General features: G+C 39.3%; 1 protein-coding gene across 2 annotated transcripts; it reads left to right on the plus strand.

Moving 5' to 3' along the window:
* Nucleotides 1-343: 343 nt before the first annotated feature.
* Nucleotides 344-10,295, plus strand: mmadhcb (metabolism of cobalamin associated Db). 2 transcript variants are annotated; one of them, XM_041950556.1, is made up of 8 exons: nucleotides 344-544; nucleotides 1,003-1,052; nucleotides 3,740-3,884; nucleotides 3,993-4,207; nucleotides 6,506-6,614; nucleotides 6,868-6,998; nucleotides 8,929-9,015; nucleotides 9,860-10,295. In XM_041950556.1, the coding sequence occupies exons 2-8, from the start codon at nucleotides 1,044-1,046 to the stop codon at nucleotides 10,052-10,054; spliced, it is 891 nt and encodes a 296-aa protein (XP_041806490.1). In that variant the 5' UTR covers nucleotides 344-544; nucleotides 1,003-1,043; the 3' UTR covers nucleotides 10,055-10,295. The 2 variants fall into 2 exon arrangements, with proteins under 2 accessions (XP_041806490.1, XP_041806491.1); XM_041950557.1 differs by having other exon boundaries at nucleotides 6,509-6,614.
* Nucleotides 10,296-16,489: the final 6,194 nt, after the last annotated feature.

Genomic DNA, 16,489 nt, shown 5'->3' on the forward strand with positions numbered 1-16,489 from the left:
TCATGGCCACTTTATTACATTCAGCCCATGTCTGGCCCAAACAGTAGAAACCAAATAAAATATAGAACATGCGAGTGTTACACTTGAGTTTCTGTGTTCAGTCTCCACTGATGTTGTGATGCGTCAGATCAGTCCGATCACCTGCAGCGTCCAGTCAATAACGTATCCACAGCTGTTAAAAGACCGTGAAGGCTGCTCTTTTGTATTCTCTAAAGCAGCCATTACCATCGTCACTCCAGACCGATGGGTGGCGGTAATGCGAATCGAAGTTGTTTTCCAACCGGCAAAGGTGACGCGCTTCCATCAGAACAGCGCATGCGCGCATTCAAGGTGAATCTGTCGTGGATGAATTCGGCAATCGCTGTTGTCTCATTTCTTGTCTTGAACGATCTTGGTTGTTATAATTACCTGTACGAGTAATATAAAATATCACATAACGCTATCAGAAAGAAGTCGAACGTCGTTGTATTTCGGTGTTCTGTCTAACACTACAAATGGCCGTTTATTAACTGTCATTTACAGTTTGTTTGAAATTTAGCGTCGGGTAAGTCTGCATTCGTGCTCTTTAGCCTCCAGTGATCGTGAGCGTTATTTGTTGCACTTTTGTTTAACCAAAATCTGTGTTCCGTCAGATCCATTGATGTTCGACTATCTTAATTATTATCATTATTATCTTAGTCTTAAAGTTTATCAGTTGTAGAATGACTCGGGGGACCAGATATACAGGTGGGGCTCTCTAACTACAAGGGGATCACATACATATTTAAATATAGTACGTGACAGAATGATATCTGTCCTATTATTAGATTGCGACCAGCAGCAACAGGAATTCTTATCGAGGTCTCAGAATCTGATGGATCTCAATTTAGTGGCACCATTTAAAATTAACGTTACCTTGTGGACGATAGCGCTTGGAGTAATGTAAGATCCCTTAAGTCTAAAAAGTTTTCCTGTTCTGTCTTTGGAAATAATTCCTGACCGTTTCATCATCTACTCTGACAGAAACACAACTGGACACTGCAAGAAAACAGAAGCACACCAGGATGGCCACTGTGAGTAAAGTATACGTGCAGTTCTGTCAGAGGCAGAGAAATGTCCAGAGCCCAACGCACTGCAGTTCACACAAACAAAAAGACAAAACACAAGCACACAGGAGCACTGCAAACAGCATGGACGACAACGGAAACTGTTTCCAGGGCAGTGGGATACGCTTGTTGCTGTAACTGTCTGTAACTAAGTTATTACGGCTATCCGTAATAACAATCGTAACGAGTGATTGTCGACCAAAAATCATATCTCGGTATTTTTAGGCTGAATACACTTTACATGTATTTTCTAGTACGAAGTGAGCTAAATGTGTAGTTGTAAGCCAAAGCCACACCAGCACTTTTATTAAAGTATGTTGTGACCAGAGAAAGTGCAGACAATTTTCCTTCCCTGTTTGAAAATATATGGCTGCACAATATATCAACATGGAAATAAGCAGTTATTTTAAAAAAATGGCATAGCTTGAGAATGCTCCTTCAGTTATTTTTAACAACAATAATGGAGTGATTAAAATAGAGGACAACTGCAGGTTTTCCCCTCTTGCTTCACAAGATACACAGCTGCGCAAATATATATAAAAAACATGTAAACAGACCACACATAACAGGCCTGCATGCTCTGACAAAGTAGTTACATTTTCTATTGAGGTAGACAGTTTTTTACCAGACAAGTAGAAGAACTGTTTCCTCCTGTGTAGCCCTGTACATTTCTGGTTTTGTGCAGAGAAATGTAGTCCATCAGTAGCCTCAGGCTCCAGGGATGCCCTGTGACAGGTTAAAAACTGCTACTGTTGCAACTGACAAATTGAATGGGAACTGGTGGCTGGTATGCAAAGGTACAACAAAGGAAGTCATACATCAAGCAAAAATGGGAAAACATTCCACCTCAAAATGACAGCAGTTGGTCTCCTCAGTTTCCAAACACTTACAGAGTCGTTTAAAGTAGGGGGGATGCAACAGACTGGTAAACATGCCCCTGTCCCAACTTTTTTGAAGTGTGTTGCTGGCATCAAATGAGGAAATCATTTTCAAAAAGAATGACATTTCTCAGTTTCAACATTTGATATTTTGTCTTTGAGCTATTTTTTAATAGGGTTTCAGTGTTTGATTGTTTTTTTTACATATTTACACATTTATGTTTTTTACAGTGTCCCAACTTTTTTGGAAACAGCATTGTAGTACTCGAAAGACAATTACATGTTCCTTCCACCCTGCCTCAGCATGTCAGCGCGGTGCTGGTGGCGGTGCTCTGCTTAAAGAAGTGTACCACTTCTTAGTTGTTGGTGGCACTGCTGTTTTCGGTCTACAGGCTCAGGCACAGTGAGCACAGCTGGGTCAGGCTGACAACTGCCCTGATCAGCTAGCACAGACTCTGCCTAAAAGACAGCTTTGTTTTTCAGTTCATCAATTTTGTCACAGCTGTGGAAAGTGAGGCCGCAATGGCCAGCTGACACTCAGAGCTGCCTTATCCATAATTATGCCTAACTCTAAGCCTGAATATCAGTTTAACAAGTGAGTTACATCAAAATCCCCCGTATAGTTGTAAAATGTTTGTGTCTCCTGTAAAACTGGGCTTTCAGTATGGGCTCTGTGTGGATCGACTCACTTCTGGAGCCAGCCTCAAGTGGCCATTCGAGGAATTGAGGAACTGCAATTGGTTGCACTGGGCTGGCTTTATTTTTCAGCCCTGTAGGCTGCAGCTTGGTAAGAATAGAGAAACATTAAAGAAATGCTGTCCATTTATTATGAAAATAGTAACAAATGCAGTCAGAGCAATGGGTTTACGATAGAATTGCAATTGCAATAATGAGATAAATGTACCAAGGCTGTCATTATCAATGTCCCCACCTACAATAACTACCTAATCTGTTTTAAGGTCTAAATTTAGAGCTTTCAGACAAAAATTTAGAAAATGGACCAGGATGGTGGTACACAGTATAGATTCTAGGGTTGCGTATGAAAGACTAAGAACAAGCCTTTCAAATGACTTGTGATTGAGTTTAGGTTTAGGATTGATTAATAAACTTAATAAAATGGCTGTGACTCCACCTTCTCGACTGGTGTATGGAGGAATGTGAGTATTAATATCAATAGCAGGAGCTTCATTTAAATGTACATGTTGTTCATGACACAGCCAGGGTTCAATTAGACAAAATCAATCAACGTTATTATCTGATATTAAATCATTTACTAATACATCTTTAGATGACAGAGATCAAATGTTCAAGAGTCCAAATTTAATTGTCCTGTTTTTTTCTACTACTGAAGTGGCGGTGTTCATTTAAAAGATGTTTTTTTACTCATCTGTTTTCGTTTGATTGAATTAATTAAAATTTTTGGTGGGTAACTGCTCTAATGGGAGTGCAGAGAAGTGTCTGGGAATACAACTCTGTCTCCTGATTTCAACTTTCAACTCGTGGTACCATAAAACGCATTAATTATACTAATAAACTGGCAGTTTATAAATACACCTTCCAAAAAAAATTCAGTCTTATACAACAGTCCTTCATGAAGGTTATAATGTTCAGCTTTGGCTAAAACTGTTGTATGTGCTGTATACTGACATGTGTTTCTATTATTTATTCATGGTTTAGGCTCATGAACAATAAAGGTGTTTTAAATATATTTCACTGACTGTTTTTTTCATTCCTAATCCACTACACACTCTTACTTCTTGAACACTGTGTGTTTAGGTGCTGTGCAGCAGAGCCAGGCTGGTTAGCTACCTCCCTGGGCTTCATGTGTTGGTGCATCGTGTGGCTGGAGCCAGAGCCTTTTCTGCTGCTGGATCCTCAGGTTCGGATGAGCCCCATGTAGCCATGACTCCTTCTGGCATGGGTATGTCAAAGATTTCTTATTTTACATTTAACTTTTTAACTTAAAATGTATTTTCTATGAAACCAACTTTGCATCATTTACTTTTCTAAACATACCTCCCTGGTTAAGGAGTGCAGACAGCGTGGCCTGATGAAAGCATGGGGCCTTTTGGACCTCAGGACCAACGCTTCCAGCTACCTGGTAATGTTGGTTTTGGCTGCCATCTGGAAGGACTAGTAGAGCAGAAGAGCCTGGCACACAATATGACGCCTGATGTATTGTCTGCCCCATCCAGCAGTGAGAGACACGAGTTCATACTGACCCATTTCATTGGAGAGTTCCTTGTAAGTGTAATAATATTACCATGAGTATTTTCTGAGAACAGAAAGACTAATATTTTATACCATGGCCAGAAAAAATGCTTGTTTCTGAGTGGTTAGCAGTTATGTTAAAACTTATACCATGACACCACAAATATGGTTCCAGGTCACAGTTTAGGAACAGCTCTAAATCAATGTCAAAGGTACTATAGCCATGGCAACAGTAGTTAGTACTGTATTAGCAGTTACATTTTAACCAAAACTCAAGGACAGTTGTCTACAGCCCCTCCTTTGGGTCGTGATGTGAGCACAATGGCACCGTCTGCGGTGTCCCATGTCAGAAAATAAAGGCAAAAAAAGGATCACAGCTCACTGTGCAGTGTTACTTATTTAATCATTGATGTGTAGTTGTGTAACACAATTAAATGCCATCCCATACAATTTAAGATACAGGATTCATGACTTAATCCACTCATGATATTTTTGATAATGTTTGAATGAACAAAAACAATTGTTATAACTCACTTATTGGCCATTTTATTAGGTTCACCTGTATCATCTAATGCAATGCAAAACAGCCACTCTACCGTGCATTCTGCCTTTGCAAAGCTTATACTGACACTTTTCAGGCATGTAAAAAGGGTGGCCAAAAAATATGGAGAGAAAGTCGTCTCCTATTGGTGACAAATGCATGTTTCATGATCTACAAATAAAGATTTACAAATGCATATGACAATTTGTGAGACATTTGTGCCGTACACAAATGCATCATCCAACCCACAAACAAATGAAAACCCCATAACTGACAAGAGACAGTTATTAAGCAGACATTAAGTTAAATATTACTGCAGCTGAGATGTTTGCATTAATACTTTCTCCAAACACCTCAGCTGGCCACAAACCCCCGTACAGTTTTAAACATTACTCTTTAAGTAAAAACGTAAAAATCTTTTTTCAGCATAAATGTTATCTCGATCCCTTATCAAGATTGTTTTAAGGCCCAGTCCTACTTTAACCTTTCAGGCAAATACAAACAGAGTGACTGCTCCTGCAGATGTCTTTGTGTCCAGGTCAGATAGCAAAGAGACCTTGAGTCCAAGTGAGAGCAGACATAGCTCAAAATAGGATGGAGATTAAAGATGGATGGAAACCAAAACTAATACTTTATTAATCCATATTAGTATGTTATAAGACCATAAACATTAGACCAGTGCCATTGTTGGGAGTTGCGTTCATCAAAGTAGACAAATGTGTTTGTTTTTTTGCTGTGGAGAATATCAGAATAATGCAATTCTAATATAACACACAAGGCAACACATAACACATAACACATAAAGTCGTTATATTATTATAAAAAGACAATATAGAACAACAGAAATAGGATTGTAAAAAGAGTCAGTAGAAACTACATTAAAGATCACAGTGCAGCTACAGTGCAAGAGGCAAGATATGAATAAATGATTTCACCTTATAAAAGGCAACAGAAAAGTTTTAAGTCCTGATTTGAAAGAACTGAGACTTGTACAAGATTTCAAGGTGTCTGGGAGTTTGTTCCAGATATGTGGAGCATAAAAACTGAATACTGCTTCTGAGTGATTAGTTTGGACTCAGACCTGTGCCAGACCTTCTGAGAGCTCCACTTCATAATCGAGCTGCAGATCAGAATTTAACAGTTCTTCTTTATTATTCTTATTGTATTTCTTTATAAACCAATATTTTTTTAATAGCAATTATTTGACACATAGTTATTTGGCTAGTGTTATAGTAGTCAAGCCCACTGAAAATAGACACATGATGTGAGGAGAATGTTTTCTACACCCAGCTGAGACAAACAGTGGCATGCAAAGGTTTGGGCACCCATGGTCAAAATTTCTGTTACTATAAATAGTCAAGTGAGTAGAAGATCTCTTAGAGACAAGACCAAGTTAAAGAAGACCCATTCTCTTCAGCAATTCAAGATTGAGATTGATTCCTAATAACATCAATATACAGGCTGTTCAGTAAGCGCAAAGAATAAATGAGTGGATTGCTTAATATGACTGCTCTCCTCAAGTTTGTAATCCCTTTTTACAGCTGCCGTTTTGTCTTGACCATCTTAACAAATTCAGTTTTGATTTAAGTATGTTGCCAAAATAAGGAAAACAAAATGTGTCATAGGAGACAGACAGTAGTCTCCCCTAACAGGAGTGCTCCACTGAATTGCTGGCTCTCTGCACAATGTGTGCACTGCTTTTCTGACAGCTGTTTGCATGTGTGCGTGCATGCTTGCGTGCTTGTGTGTGTGTGTGTGTGTGTGTGTGTGTGTGTGTGTGTGTGTGTTAGAAGAAAGATGACCCGGCGTTGTTTCAGGAAGTCAGCAGAGCTGAACAGTACTTTCACAACTCTAGTGTGGAGTGTGCCATACAGTCCTGCCCGCAACTACTAAAGAAAGGTACACCACTTCTCACACAATTATCTTATTAAGAACCACACTATATGCCTATAAATAGGCTGCAGGCAAATAAAAGCTTTTGTTTCATTGCTCCTTTCTTCACAGATAAGTTGTGTGAATTTGTTGTGGTGTCTCTGCCGGTACAATGACTCTCTTTCTGTCTGGCAGAAGGAGAGCTGTGCTGTGCTCTCATTGCTGACGAGAAGCAGTATTTCTGTATGATTTGTATTTCTCTTGTAAATGTGATGAACAGATTTCCAATCCATGTTTCCTGAGGCTCCAACTTCTGGTATGATGGTGGTCACGGTGACCCAAAAGACCCAGAACGATATGACATCATGGTGTGCTGATGTGGAACAGGAGAGAGACCAGATGCTCGACAAGGTGAGTGGCTGGCTGGAGTTTGTTGAAACTTATGTAGCAGTGATGCTGCTACTGTAGAATAACTGTTTTTCTGTCTGACAGGAAAACAGACTCTTTGCATAACGCTATCCTCATATATATATACTGCAGGTTTTTTTTATTATTTTTTATTTATGGTTTTTTATTGTGAGGAGTAGGTGGAAGGTGTTGTTGATGCAGTAAAATTGGTTGTGTTATAATTGTAATGCTCATATAATAGTAAAAATAATAGTAATAATAACTAGATCTGCAAGTAGGTATACAGGGGCCAAGCACCCAACGCAACTCTGAAGCTGGCTGCATTGGGAGCTTGTCAGGGGGACGAGGCCATCACTAAATAGGGTGAAAAAATCTGGTTAAATATCTGGAATAGCAGTAACATCTGCTCCAGCCTTGGACTACAAAGACCATGGAGTCTGATTTTGTGCTAAAACTAATCTCAACAAATCATTTTGCAACTGTTGAAGTATTTAGGTGCTGCTCTCTGCACTAGGCCAAAAGCCTAAAAGAAAAAAAGATTCACTGATTCAGTGATTGACATAAGAGATTAAAAAAACTCGTTTGGACGCTGTGCTGTATGAGATTCCTTCTTTCATATGAAATGCTAAACCATGGTCCAGGGTCTGTGTGGTCATTAAAGATGCCATGGCTCTTAATGCGAAGAGTAGCGGGTTCCCAGTGTCATGGAAAAATTCCCAACCTGCTGTTTTCTCCATCTATGTAACTGGCTTAATGTTTTCATCTCTACCTCAAGTTGATGTGTGGCGAGCATTCTGTCTGCCCTTCAGTGAAGTATCATGATAAACTGCTATGAATGTAATGTATGGTAAATGAATTATTTTCATTATTATATTATTATTGATATATTATATATCACACAGGAACTTGACTGGGTTATGCAGCGCAGTGAATGAGAACATTGAAAATGAAAAGATGAAGTTGAAAGTTAAAGAAACCAGACCAGAACACAGTACTTTGCAAATTATGCCACAGATCCCTAGAACAGACACAAAACAACACTGACCTGTTAACCACCTACACAACAATCCTGTCCATAAAAACTCAAGTTTGAAAGTCTGATACTGTTTTACATTAGGTTTGATCCAACTAACGTTGTGGGTCAGTCTGATTAATCCATTTGACTGACCTCTGTAGTTTGTTTGTCACGTATAATAATGGAAAGAGCGTGCTTTCAATCCAACTTGACATTTGCGTTTCTGCAGTGAGTTTGTGGTTGTTTGTTTTTCCAATTAAAACAGGAAATTAAACAGTCAAGTGATTGAAGCCATTTATCTATTGGCTTGATGAGTAGCATTGAGAAGTAGTGGTTTAATTGGGGGAGACTCGCTACTTGCTTGTCTTCCTGCATGTGCCGTCCAACCTCTGCAGCTTGTGCAGAATGCTGCAGTCTGGTTTGTCTTCAACCTACCCAAGCTGTCCCTCACCCTCCACTGCTCCTCTGCCTCCTGCACTGGCTACCGGTGGCTGCCTAAATCCAATTCAAGACACTGGTACTTGCCTACTATGCTGCAAATGGCTCAGCCCATCCTTCGTCCATGCACATCAGCTTGCCACTCCCTTATAACAAGGTGGCACAGCTACTGCCCAATAAAATCTCAACAGTTATCTGCCCTGGTTCCCCAGTGGTGGGAGGACAGCAGAATAAATATTTATTGTACTCCCAGTATCACATCACTACTGTGTCAAATGAATTACAATAACAGATTTTTTGACAAAGTCACACAACATATTTTTGGCAAAAGAATACTTTTGTTGATATCATTATGTTATTATTAAGCTTATTCTGCATATGTCACACATGGATAGCTGAAGACAGAAAGTTATCAGCGAACACAAAATCTCTAATTGTTGGAGTCACAGAATGAGACTAATTTTTTCCTCTGCTGTGTAGTTTGTTGATGGTGCAAAGGAGATCTGCTACGCCCTGCAGAGAGAAGGATTCTGGGCTGACTTTATCGACCCATCCTCAGGCTTGGCGGTAAGATACCACAGTCACTCAGTGTTTTCACAGTTACAGATAGGGTTCAATAGCATTATATCTAATCTGGTGCCAGTTCCGAATCAGTTGATTAGGTGTTATTAGGTAGTTCGTTTGGACTGCTTTCTTTTTCTTGTTCTTCTGTCTCTTCACTGGGCCTTTTCCCATTCGCAAAGAAACTTTCCAAAGACGTTTGGCAGAAGTTTTTACTCATTTTGCTATCTTGTGGGTTAAATTTGAGCCCTCAAGTGACCGAGATGTAACTGAGAGAATCTGGTCATTTTTCAAAATAAAAGATTTTTCAAAATAAAAGATCATTCAGACTCAGATAATAAATAAAATGGAAATTATTCATTATTTTTTGTGCAGCCCAGCTGGTGCCTGTCCGCGGCCCGGCTGTTGGGGACCACTGCTATAGTACACTGTATTAGTACTATAGTGTGGAAAAATCATGTCACCACTAGTTGGTAGGGCAAATCAGACATGCTCCGCAAGAAACCTGCGACCGCAAGGTAAAATGATCTTTGCTGTGGCAAAATCAGAGCAGTGCGCAGCACTCAGAAAGGTACATAAAAGTTCAACATCTCTGCTGTCTTTGTTGGAAAATGATGGCTTATGCTGGCACTAACGTACTGCTGCTGATCATGTGTAAAGGAGACCTGACAGGTTTACAGTTTTAGCACAGACATGCAGGGTCTTATTTGTTTTTTAAACTGTGTTACGAAAACGAAATTCAAAGCAGCCGTTAAGTTGGATTCAGATTTAATAAACAGAATTGTGTAACTTAAGTTAAGGAGATGGATGTGATCAGATAGCTATAATAAATGTATGTGTTCATCCCCAGTTCTTTGGCTCATACACCAACAACACACTGTTTGAGACAGACGACAGGTACCGTCACCTGGGCTTTCAGATCGAGGACCTGGGATGCTGCAGAGTGATCCGGCACCCTTTGTGGGGAACACATGTTTTTGTGGGGACATTATTTACCAATGCACCACCCAACAGCCTTATCATGAATAAGTTGCAGGGCAGCTGAACAAGCTCAGGAACACTGGGTTGCTATTAAAACTATGAAAATGTTTATGGGCTGTTTCTTAAAATTATGAAGCTTTAGCCAAGAATATCACCACGCTTCTTTAAGAGCATCATAAACTGACTCCTCAGTGTTTTTTCCTCTGCAACATGCATTTATAAATATTAACTGATTTTGATATATATGTATAGATTCGAAATCCAAACTCTGAAATGCTGCTTTCACAATAAAGTATTTCTTGACTGAACTGTAAGTGGTTACCTTTATTTTACCTTTATCTGAGAGTTTTGTCTAAACTGTCATCACTTTTTTCATGGAAGGCATAGATACACTCTCATTGTGACTGTGCCCTGACAATGTAATACTAATAGGAGAAGGCTGAATTAAATATTATATCCACACCTTACGAACTTAAATATTAATTAATGTTTTTTGAGTGTCACAAAGCCCCAAAGTGACTCCTTTTATGGTTGGAATTTGATCCATTCTGTCCAGTTACATTTGGGAAGTCAAGAGGTACCATATGATTAAATTATTTTATCCATGTGTGTTCTTGAAGCCAACAGGAAGTCTCAAACATTGACGCACTAAATGTTTCGGCTGTACAATAGAGGCCAGTCCTCAATTTATTCAAAAGGTAGAGGTTAGCTCAGACGTGTTTGTAATAACTGCAGGATTGTCAAGTGTCAGCAGTTAGCATGTCTATAAAAACTGTGGGACAGGTCAGTGTGGTTAGTTGAAAAAAATACTTTAGAAGAGATTGTTGGTGAGTTTTATAAATGTGAATGAAACCATGTCAGGATGTACCTGCACTGCCATGCTTGTTGTTTTTTCATGCACACTGTATTTTTTTGTACTCTAAAAGGCATTGTTTAACTTAGGTAAGATGGTTTTCAATTTTTTACAACAACTGCTGTAGTGGAGCTGATTTGTCTCAGAATATAAAAGTAAACGCCAGGAACAAGATTCAAGAAATCGTTCAGGACTCCAGACTAACTTTTCCAGTAGCAGCACTGGTGCTCCCTGAAAATTTTAGGCACACCACACAAAATTTAGGAGTGCCACTTGTTTGATCATCATGCAACACAACACATTATTTTTTTTTCCATCTTAACTGTGCAACTGATTAATAAATTGACCATGTACAGGAATAAAAATGTACTATTTTATTTTAAAGTCTTGTAAAGCGGCCTTTAGCACCTCCGAAAATCACATATTATAAATCACAATCACTTGATTAAAAACGTTTAAAGTTAGTGTTAAACCTATAGTGTTTTCCCCCTTTTTACTTGGACACAGGTTAAATGTGTATTTGTGGTGGGGAAGATGATTTGCTTTGTTTTTTTATCTGTTTATTATACCATTATCGTCCATTATTAATCCTGGAGAGGGTTCCGAAGGTAACTGCTATTACTGGTGGTGTAGAGTGACACTTGTGGACAATTTTTACAATAAGACATGTGATTTGGTTATAGCTCTCGATTATAAATTAATTAGCAACTAGCACTTGCTCTAAAATGTGGAGGTTTGTCAGAGAATTCACTGAATATTGTTAAAAAGTACTGTTGTCCCCGGTTGGAGGCATGGAATGAGGGAGAGCGCTCCCTGTTTGCTCTGCCTAGCACCGAGACAGTTGGGCTGATGAAAGCAGCTCCGGAGTAGGAGTGACCCCGAGAGGAGCAGCAGCAGTAGGCCGGGTAAAAGGGACTGCCACAGCCAAATAGGTTTGTGTGTTTACTTTGGAAACTACAGCTCACAAACCACTGCACGAGCACTGCTGCTGGCTGTTTGTTTTACACAATATGGCTTCTATGCTTGACTTAAACATTTCCCATTATGGCTATTCTGGAAGTGGCCGTTTCATCTAAACTGGGTTAGAAAAATAGCCATGCATTCAAACACCCATGCAACTGTAGAGTGCGCTCAAGAACCTGACCAGAACAGTGCTGGTTAGGCATGGTTCCCATTTCTTTTCAGTCTGGTTCACAAACAGCACATGCTGTTGACAACTTAACACCATACACTGCCTACCTATCATGCTTTGGGTGCTGAATGCATTCCATTAGACTGGGTTTCACTGCTGGGTTTCAATTGTCTTTATCTGATGTCTCTCATCCTCACCTTCAACTCATGCTTGATTAGGGAAGCTTTCTTATTCTGGCAAGAAAGAAATTATAATGCTTCCTGTGATATACAGTGTCATTTCTTTGTATGGACCAGTTACCACTAAAGTAGCTACTGGTTTATACTGGTACCTAAATAGGTAAGCAAGACTAACTAAACCTAACCTATAAAGTAACATTCCACAGTTATGCTATGCACCAAACTATAAGGGTACAATAAGGTAACAAAAAGAGCTTTTGGGAAAATCTCTCCAAACTCACATTGAGGAATTATCGAAGAATATATAAAATTACCTTTGGATTACCTTCCAGTAATGATGACAGGTTTACTCACCAATTCAGGGTACAGTGAAGTTTTGAAGTAAAAAAGCAGAAATCTTAGATTAGATTTAGACAGGTTAAACACTAGCCCACAGCATCGGTTGTTCAGCCTACGAGAATATGCTCTTATTGACTACAGCATGGATGCTGTCCCTTACAGTAATGGATAGCATACAGTAAAAATAAATGCTTTTGCCCCTACAGAATTCCAGGTATCCATCTGGCAAAAACTCAAGCGAGATGTAGTTATAGATTATCACTCTGACCATCTTTTCGGTCTGGTCACAATAAAGCACTAGTTAACAAATACAGAATACAAAAAACACCTTGCAGTTTCATTTATTAGCAAACTTTATATATCGCTTTTTTTAATGGACACAAGGTATACATACAGTCAGGTCCATAAATATTGGGACAAGTTCTCATCTTTTTGGCTCTAAACATAACCACAATGGATTTTAAGTGAAACAAGACAAGATGTGCTTCAACTGCAGACTTTCAGCTTTAATTTGAGGGTATTTACATCCAAATCAGGTCAACAGTGTAGGTATTACAACAGTTTGTATATGTGGGGGACCAAAAGGGACCAAAAGTGGGGACAAATTAACAATCATAAATCAAATCTTCTTTTCTTTAATACTTGGTTGGCTTTGCAGTCAATTGCAGCCTGAAGTCTGGAACATATAGACATCACCAGACGCTAGGTTTCATCCCTAATGATGCTTTGCCAGGCCTCTACTGCAACTGTCTTCAGTTCCTGCTGGTTCTTGGGGTATTTTCCCTTCAGTTTTGTCTTTTTTTCAGCAAGTGAAATGCATGCTCAATCGGATTCAGGTCAGATGATTGATTTGGCCATTGCATAACCTTCCACTTCTTTGCCTTAAAAAACTTTTTGGTTGTTTTTGCAGTATACTTCGGTTCATTGTCCATCCGCACTGTGAAGCGTTTTTAATATTGCTCGAAACACTTCAGAATTCATCCTGCTGCTTTTGTCAGCATTCACAACCAGTTCCATTGGGAGCCATACATGCCCACACCATGACACTACCACCACAATGCTTCACTCATGAGGTGGTATTTTCTGGATCATGACCAGTTCCTTTCCTTCTCCACACTCTTCTCTTCCCATCACTCTGGTGCAAGTTGATCTTTGTCTCATCTGTCCATAGGATGTTGTTCCAGAACTGTGAAGGCTTTTTTAGATGTTGTTTGGCAATCTGGCCTTCCTTGTGAGGCTCGCCAATGGTTTACATCTTGTGGCGAAGCCTCTGTATTCACTCTGGTGAAGTCTTCTCTTGATTGTTGACTTTGACACACATACAACTACCTTCTGGAGAGTGTTCTTGATCTGGCCAATGGTTGTGAAGAGGGTTTTCTTCAGCAGGAAATTAATTATTATCCCAAATGCAAATAGCACACTTGAAATAAACTCTAGACCTTTTCTCTGATCCTTGTAAATGGGATAATGAGGGAATGGCACACACCTGGCCATGAAACAGCTGAGCAGCCAATTGTCTGATTACTTTTGGTCCCTTAAAAAGTGGGAGGCACATATACAAACTGTTGTAATTCCTGATTCCTGATGACCTGATTTGGATGTAAATACCTCAAATTAAACCTGAAAGTCCGCAGTTAAAGCACATTTTCCTTGTTTCATTTAAAATCCATTGTGGTGGTGTCTAGAGCCAAAAAGATGAGAATTGAGTCGATGTCCCAATATTTCTGGACCTGACTGTATTACTGCCTCATTCTTACTGCATGATTAGCAAGTAAACACACTGTTTTCAGTAATGTAAAACAGACAAAAGTCAGTCAGTCTTCCCTTTGGAGAAACTAATAGCTGTGATCCACTGACTAATGTTTTTAATTTGTGTTTTTCGTTTTAATTAATGAATAAAAGGATATGATATGACATGATAGGATAGGTTATTAGAAATCACAGGATTGACTGGAATTTACAAACCAGCTCTCATTCAGAGAGAGATGGACTCACTGACATCATTATATAAAACCAACAATACTATTCTGTGATCAGGGGCCCTCTGTTGGCTAGATGAGGTAACTACAGTAACATCACGTGTAAGTGGGGAAGAACTTTATTTTACATTCATGCCAGGCTCTCTTTTGGGGAATATAGCCAAAATAAAGACTCTGAAGTGGTATTTGGTGTGTGGGCAAAAACAACAGCATTGTTTTTTAAACAGTAGAGCCAAATTAGTAACATGTCTGGCACCAACAACCATGCCACTTTCAAAGTCACTTAAATCACCTTTCTTCCCCATACTGATGCTCGGTTTGAACTGCAGCAGATCGTCTTAACCATGTCTACATGCCTAAATGCATGGAGTTGCTGCAATGTGACTGGCTGTTTAGAAATTTGTGTTAACGAGCAGTTGGACAGGTGTACCTAATAAAGTGGGGGGGGGGCAATGATGAGCATATATACATCTATGCCACTACCATGTGTGTGTGTTTGCCACTCTGCAATACACGTAAAATTATGTTATAATGGCCAAATACAACCACAATCCCACAAAAACTAGTTTGGACCGTGGACAGGTTTGTACACATCCATGCAGCACAGGAAAGAGGCATCTTCTCCGACTGTTCGCTTTTGCCTTTATTTTAAAAGCACAACACAGCGTCATGTCACTGGCTCGCCCCCTCCCTCACTGGCTCTGAGAGTGTTTGGGATGCGGGAGACGACAGATGGTCCAATGCCAGAAACTCTTTTGAACGAGATAAAACGGTCTGTAGGGAACGTTGCCATGAATATGGCTTGTTTATTACGTCTTGTTGTTGTACTGCTGTGTTGAGTTTCAAACTGAGTCGGCCTATTTACCAGCTGTTTTTTTTTTTTTTTACTTAAGGTTTTAGTCAAAGGCATAACATCAACAAGGAGCCGTTTTAAGACAAGCAAATGCAAGACACTAATTGGGCCAGAAGGGGTCACTATGTGGTGGGGTTGTCGTATATAGCTAGGAACCTTCGTCCAGGTGACAGGTGTTGCTGGGCGGAGGAGCAATACAGTTTTTGACCGCTGTGCCAGGAGGAAGAATACGCTGTATTATTTTATCATTTTGTATCAAAGTTAAACGTTTTGAGTTATGTTCATGGGAAATGGAAATGGAACTTGAGGGTGAGCAAATAAAATACCACAAAACAAAGAAATAGAAGTCAGACTTTTAATTCATGAACACTACACTGCAGCGTTACAGCAAGCGCGTCAGTTACAATCATTAGCCTGTTCATGGGGCCCTTAGTGGCTTTAAGTTAAGGTTTAGCCATTACAAGGAGTATAATCACATAATATATTGTTTTTTAATGTCAAAAAGTTGTTCCTTCAACCAGTTCAAATGCCAGTCAACCTAAGTAAATGCATTTTTGACCAATATCAAATGGATTTTAATCAATAAAACATGTTAAACTGTGCACCTGTGTGTGCTGCTAAATTTGTCTTTGTGCTACTGAAATATTTAGCTTGTTAATGCCAGTGCTGCCACCTGATAAAGTAAGCGTACAGCCCTGGAATATATAATAATCATTATCCTTTGATTTAAGACTGAAGCCATTTTGTTCAAGAGAAAGAGGGAGGGAGTGTTTTCTTCTTGGTGGTTTGCCCAGGTTTTAACATCATAAAACATAAAGCCAAGTGCTTGCTCATGAGGGAATTGTTGGGTCTCTGTAGATATAGATTTTGGTCTGTACCTGTTAAATCTAAAGTGTCCTGAGACCACTTTGGTTGTGATTTGGTGCTATATAAATAAAACTGAATTGAATTGAATTGAATATACATACATACATTACTCAAATATAGGCGTGCACAACACTATTTTGAAAAGAAAGTAAAAGATCACATATCATTTTGTGAATGTTTTGCAGTGTAGTTAATTTATGACATATGTCTGCTGAAACTATTTATGAATCTGTCAGGTTTCCAATATGCATCCCTCCAATGTTAAACTCATTCCTACGCCCCTTGGGCCATCTGCTG

The sequence above is a fragment of the Chelmon rostratus genome, chromosome 13, assembly GCF_017976325.1.
Source record: "Chelmon rostratus isolate fCheRos1 chromosome 13, fCheRos1.pri, whole genome shotgun sequence".
Classification (NCBI taxonomy): domain Eukaryota; kingdom Metazoa; phylum Chordata; class Actinopteri; order Chaetodontiformes; family Chaetodontidae; genus Chelmon; species Chelmon rostratus.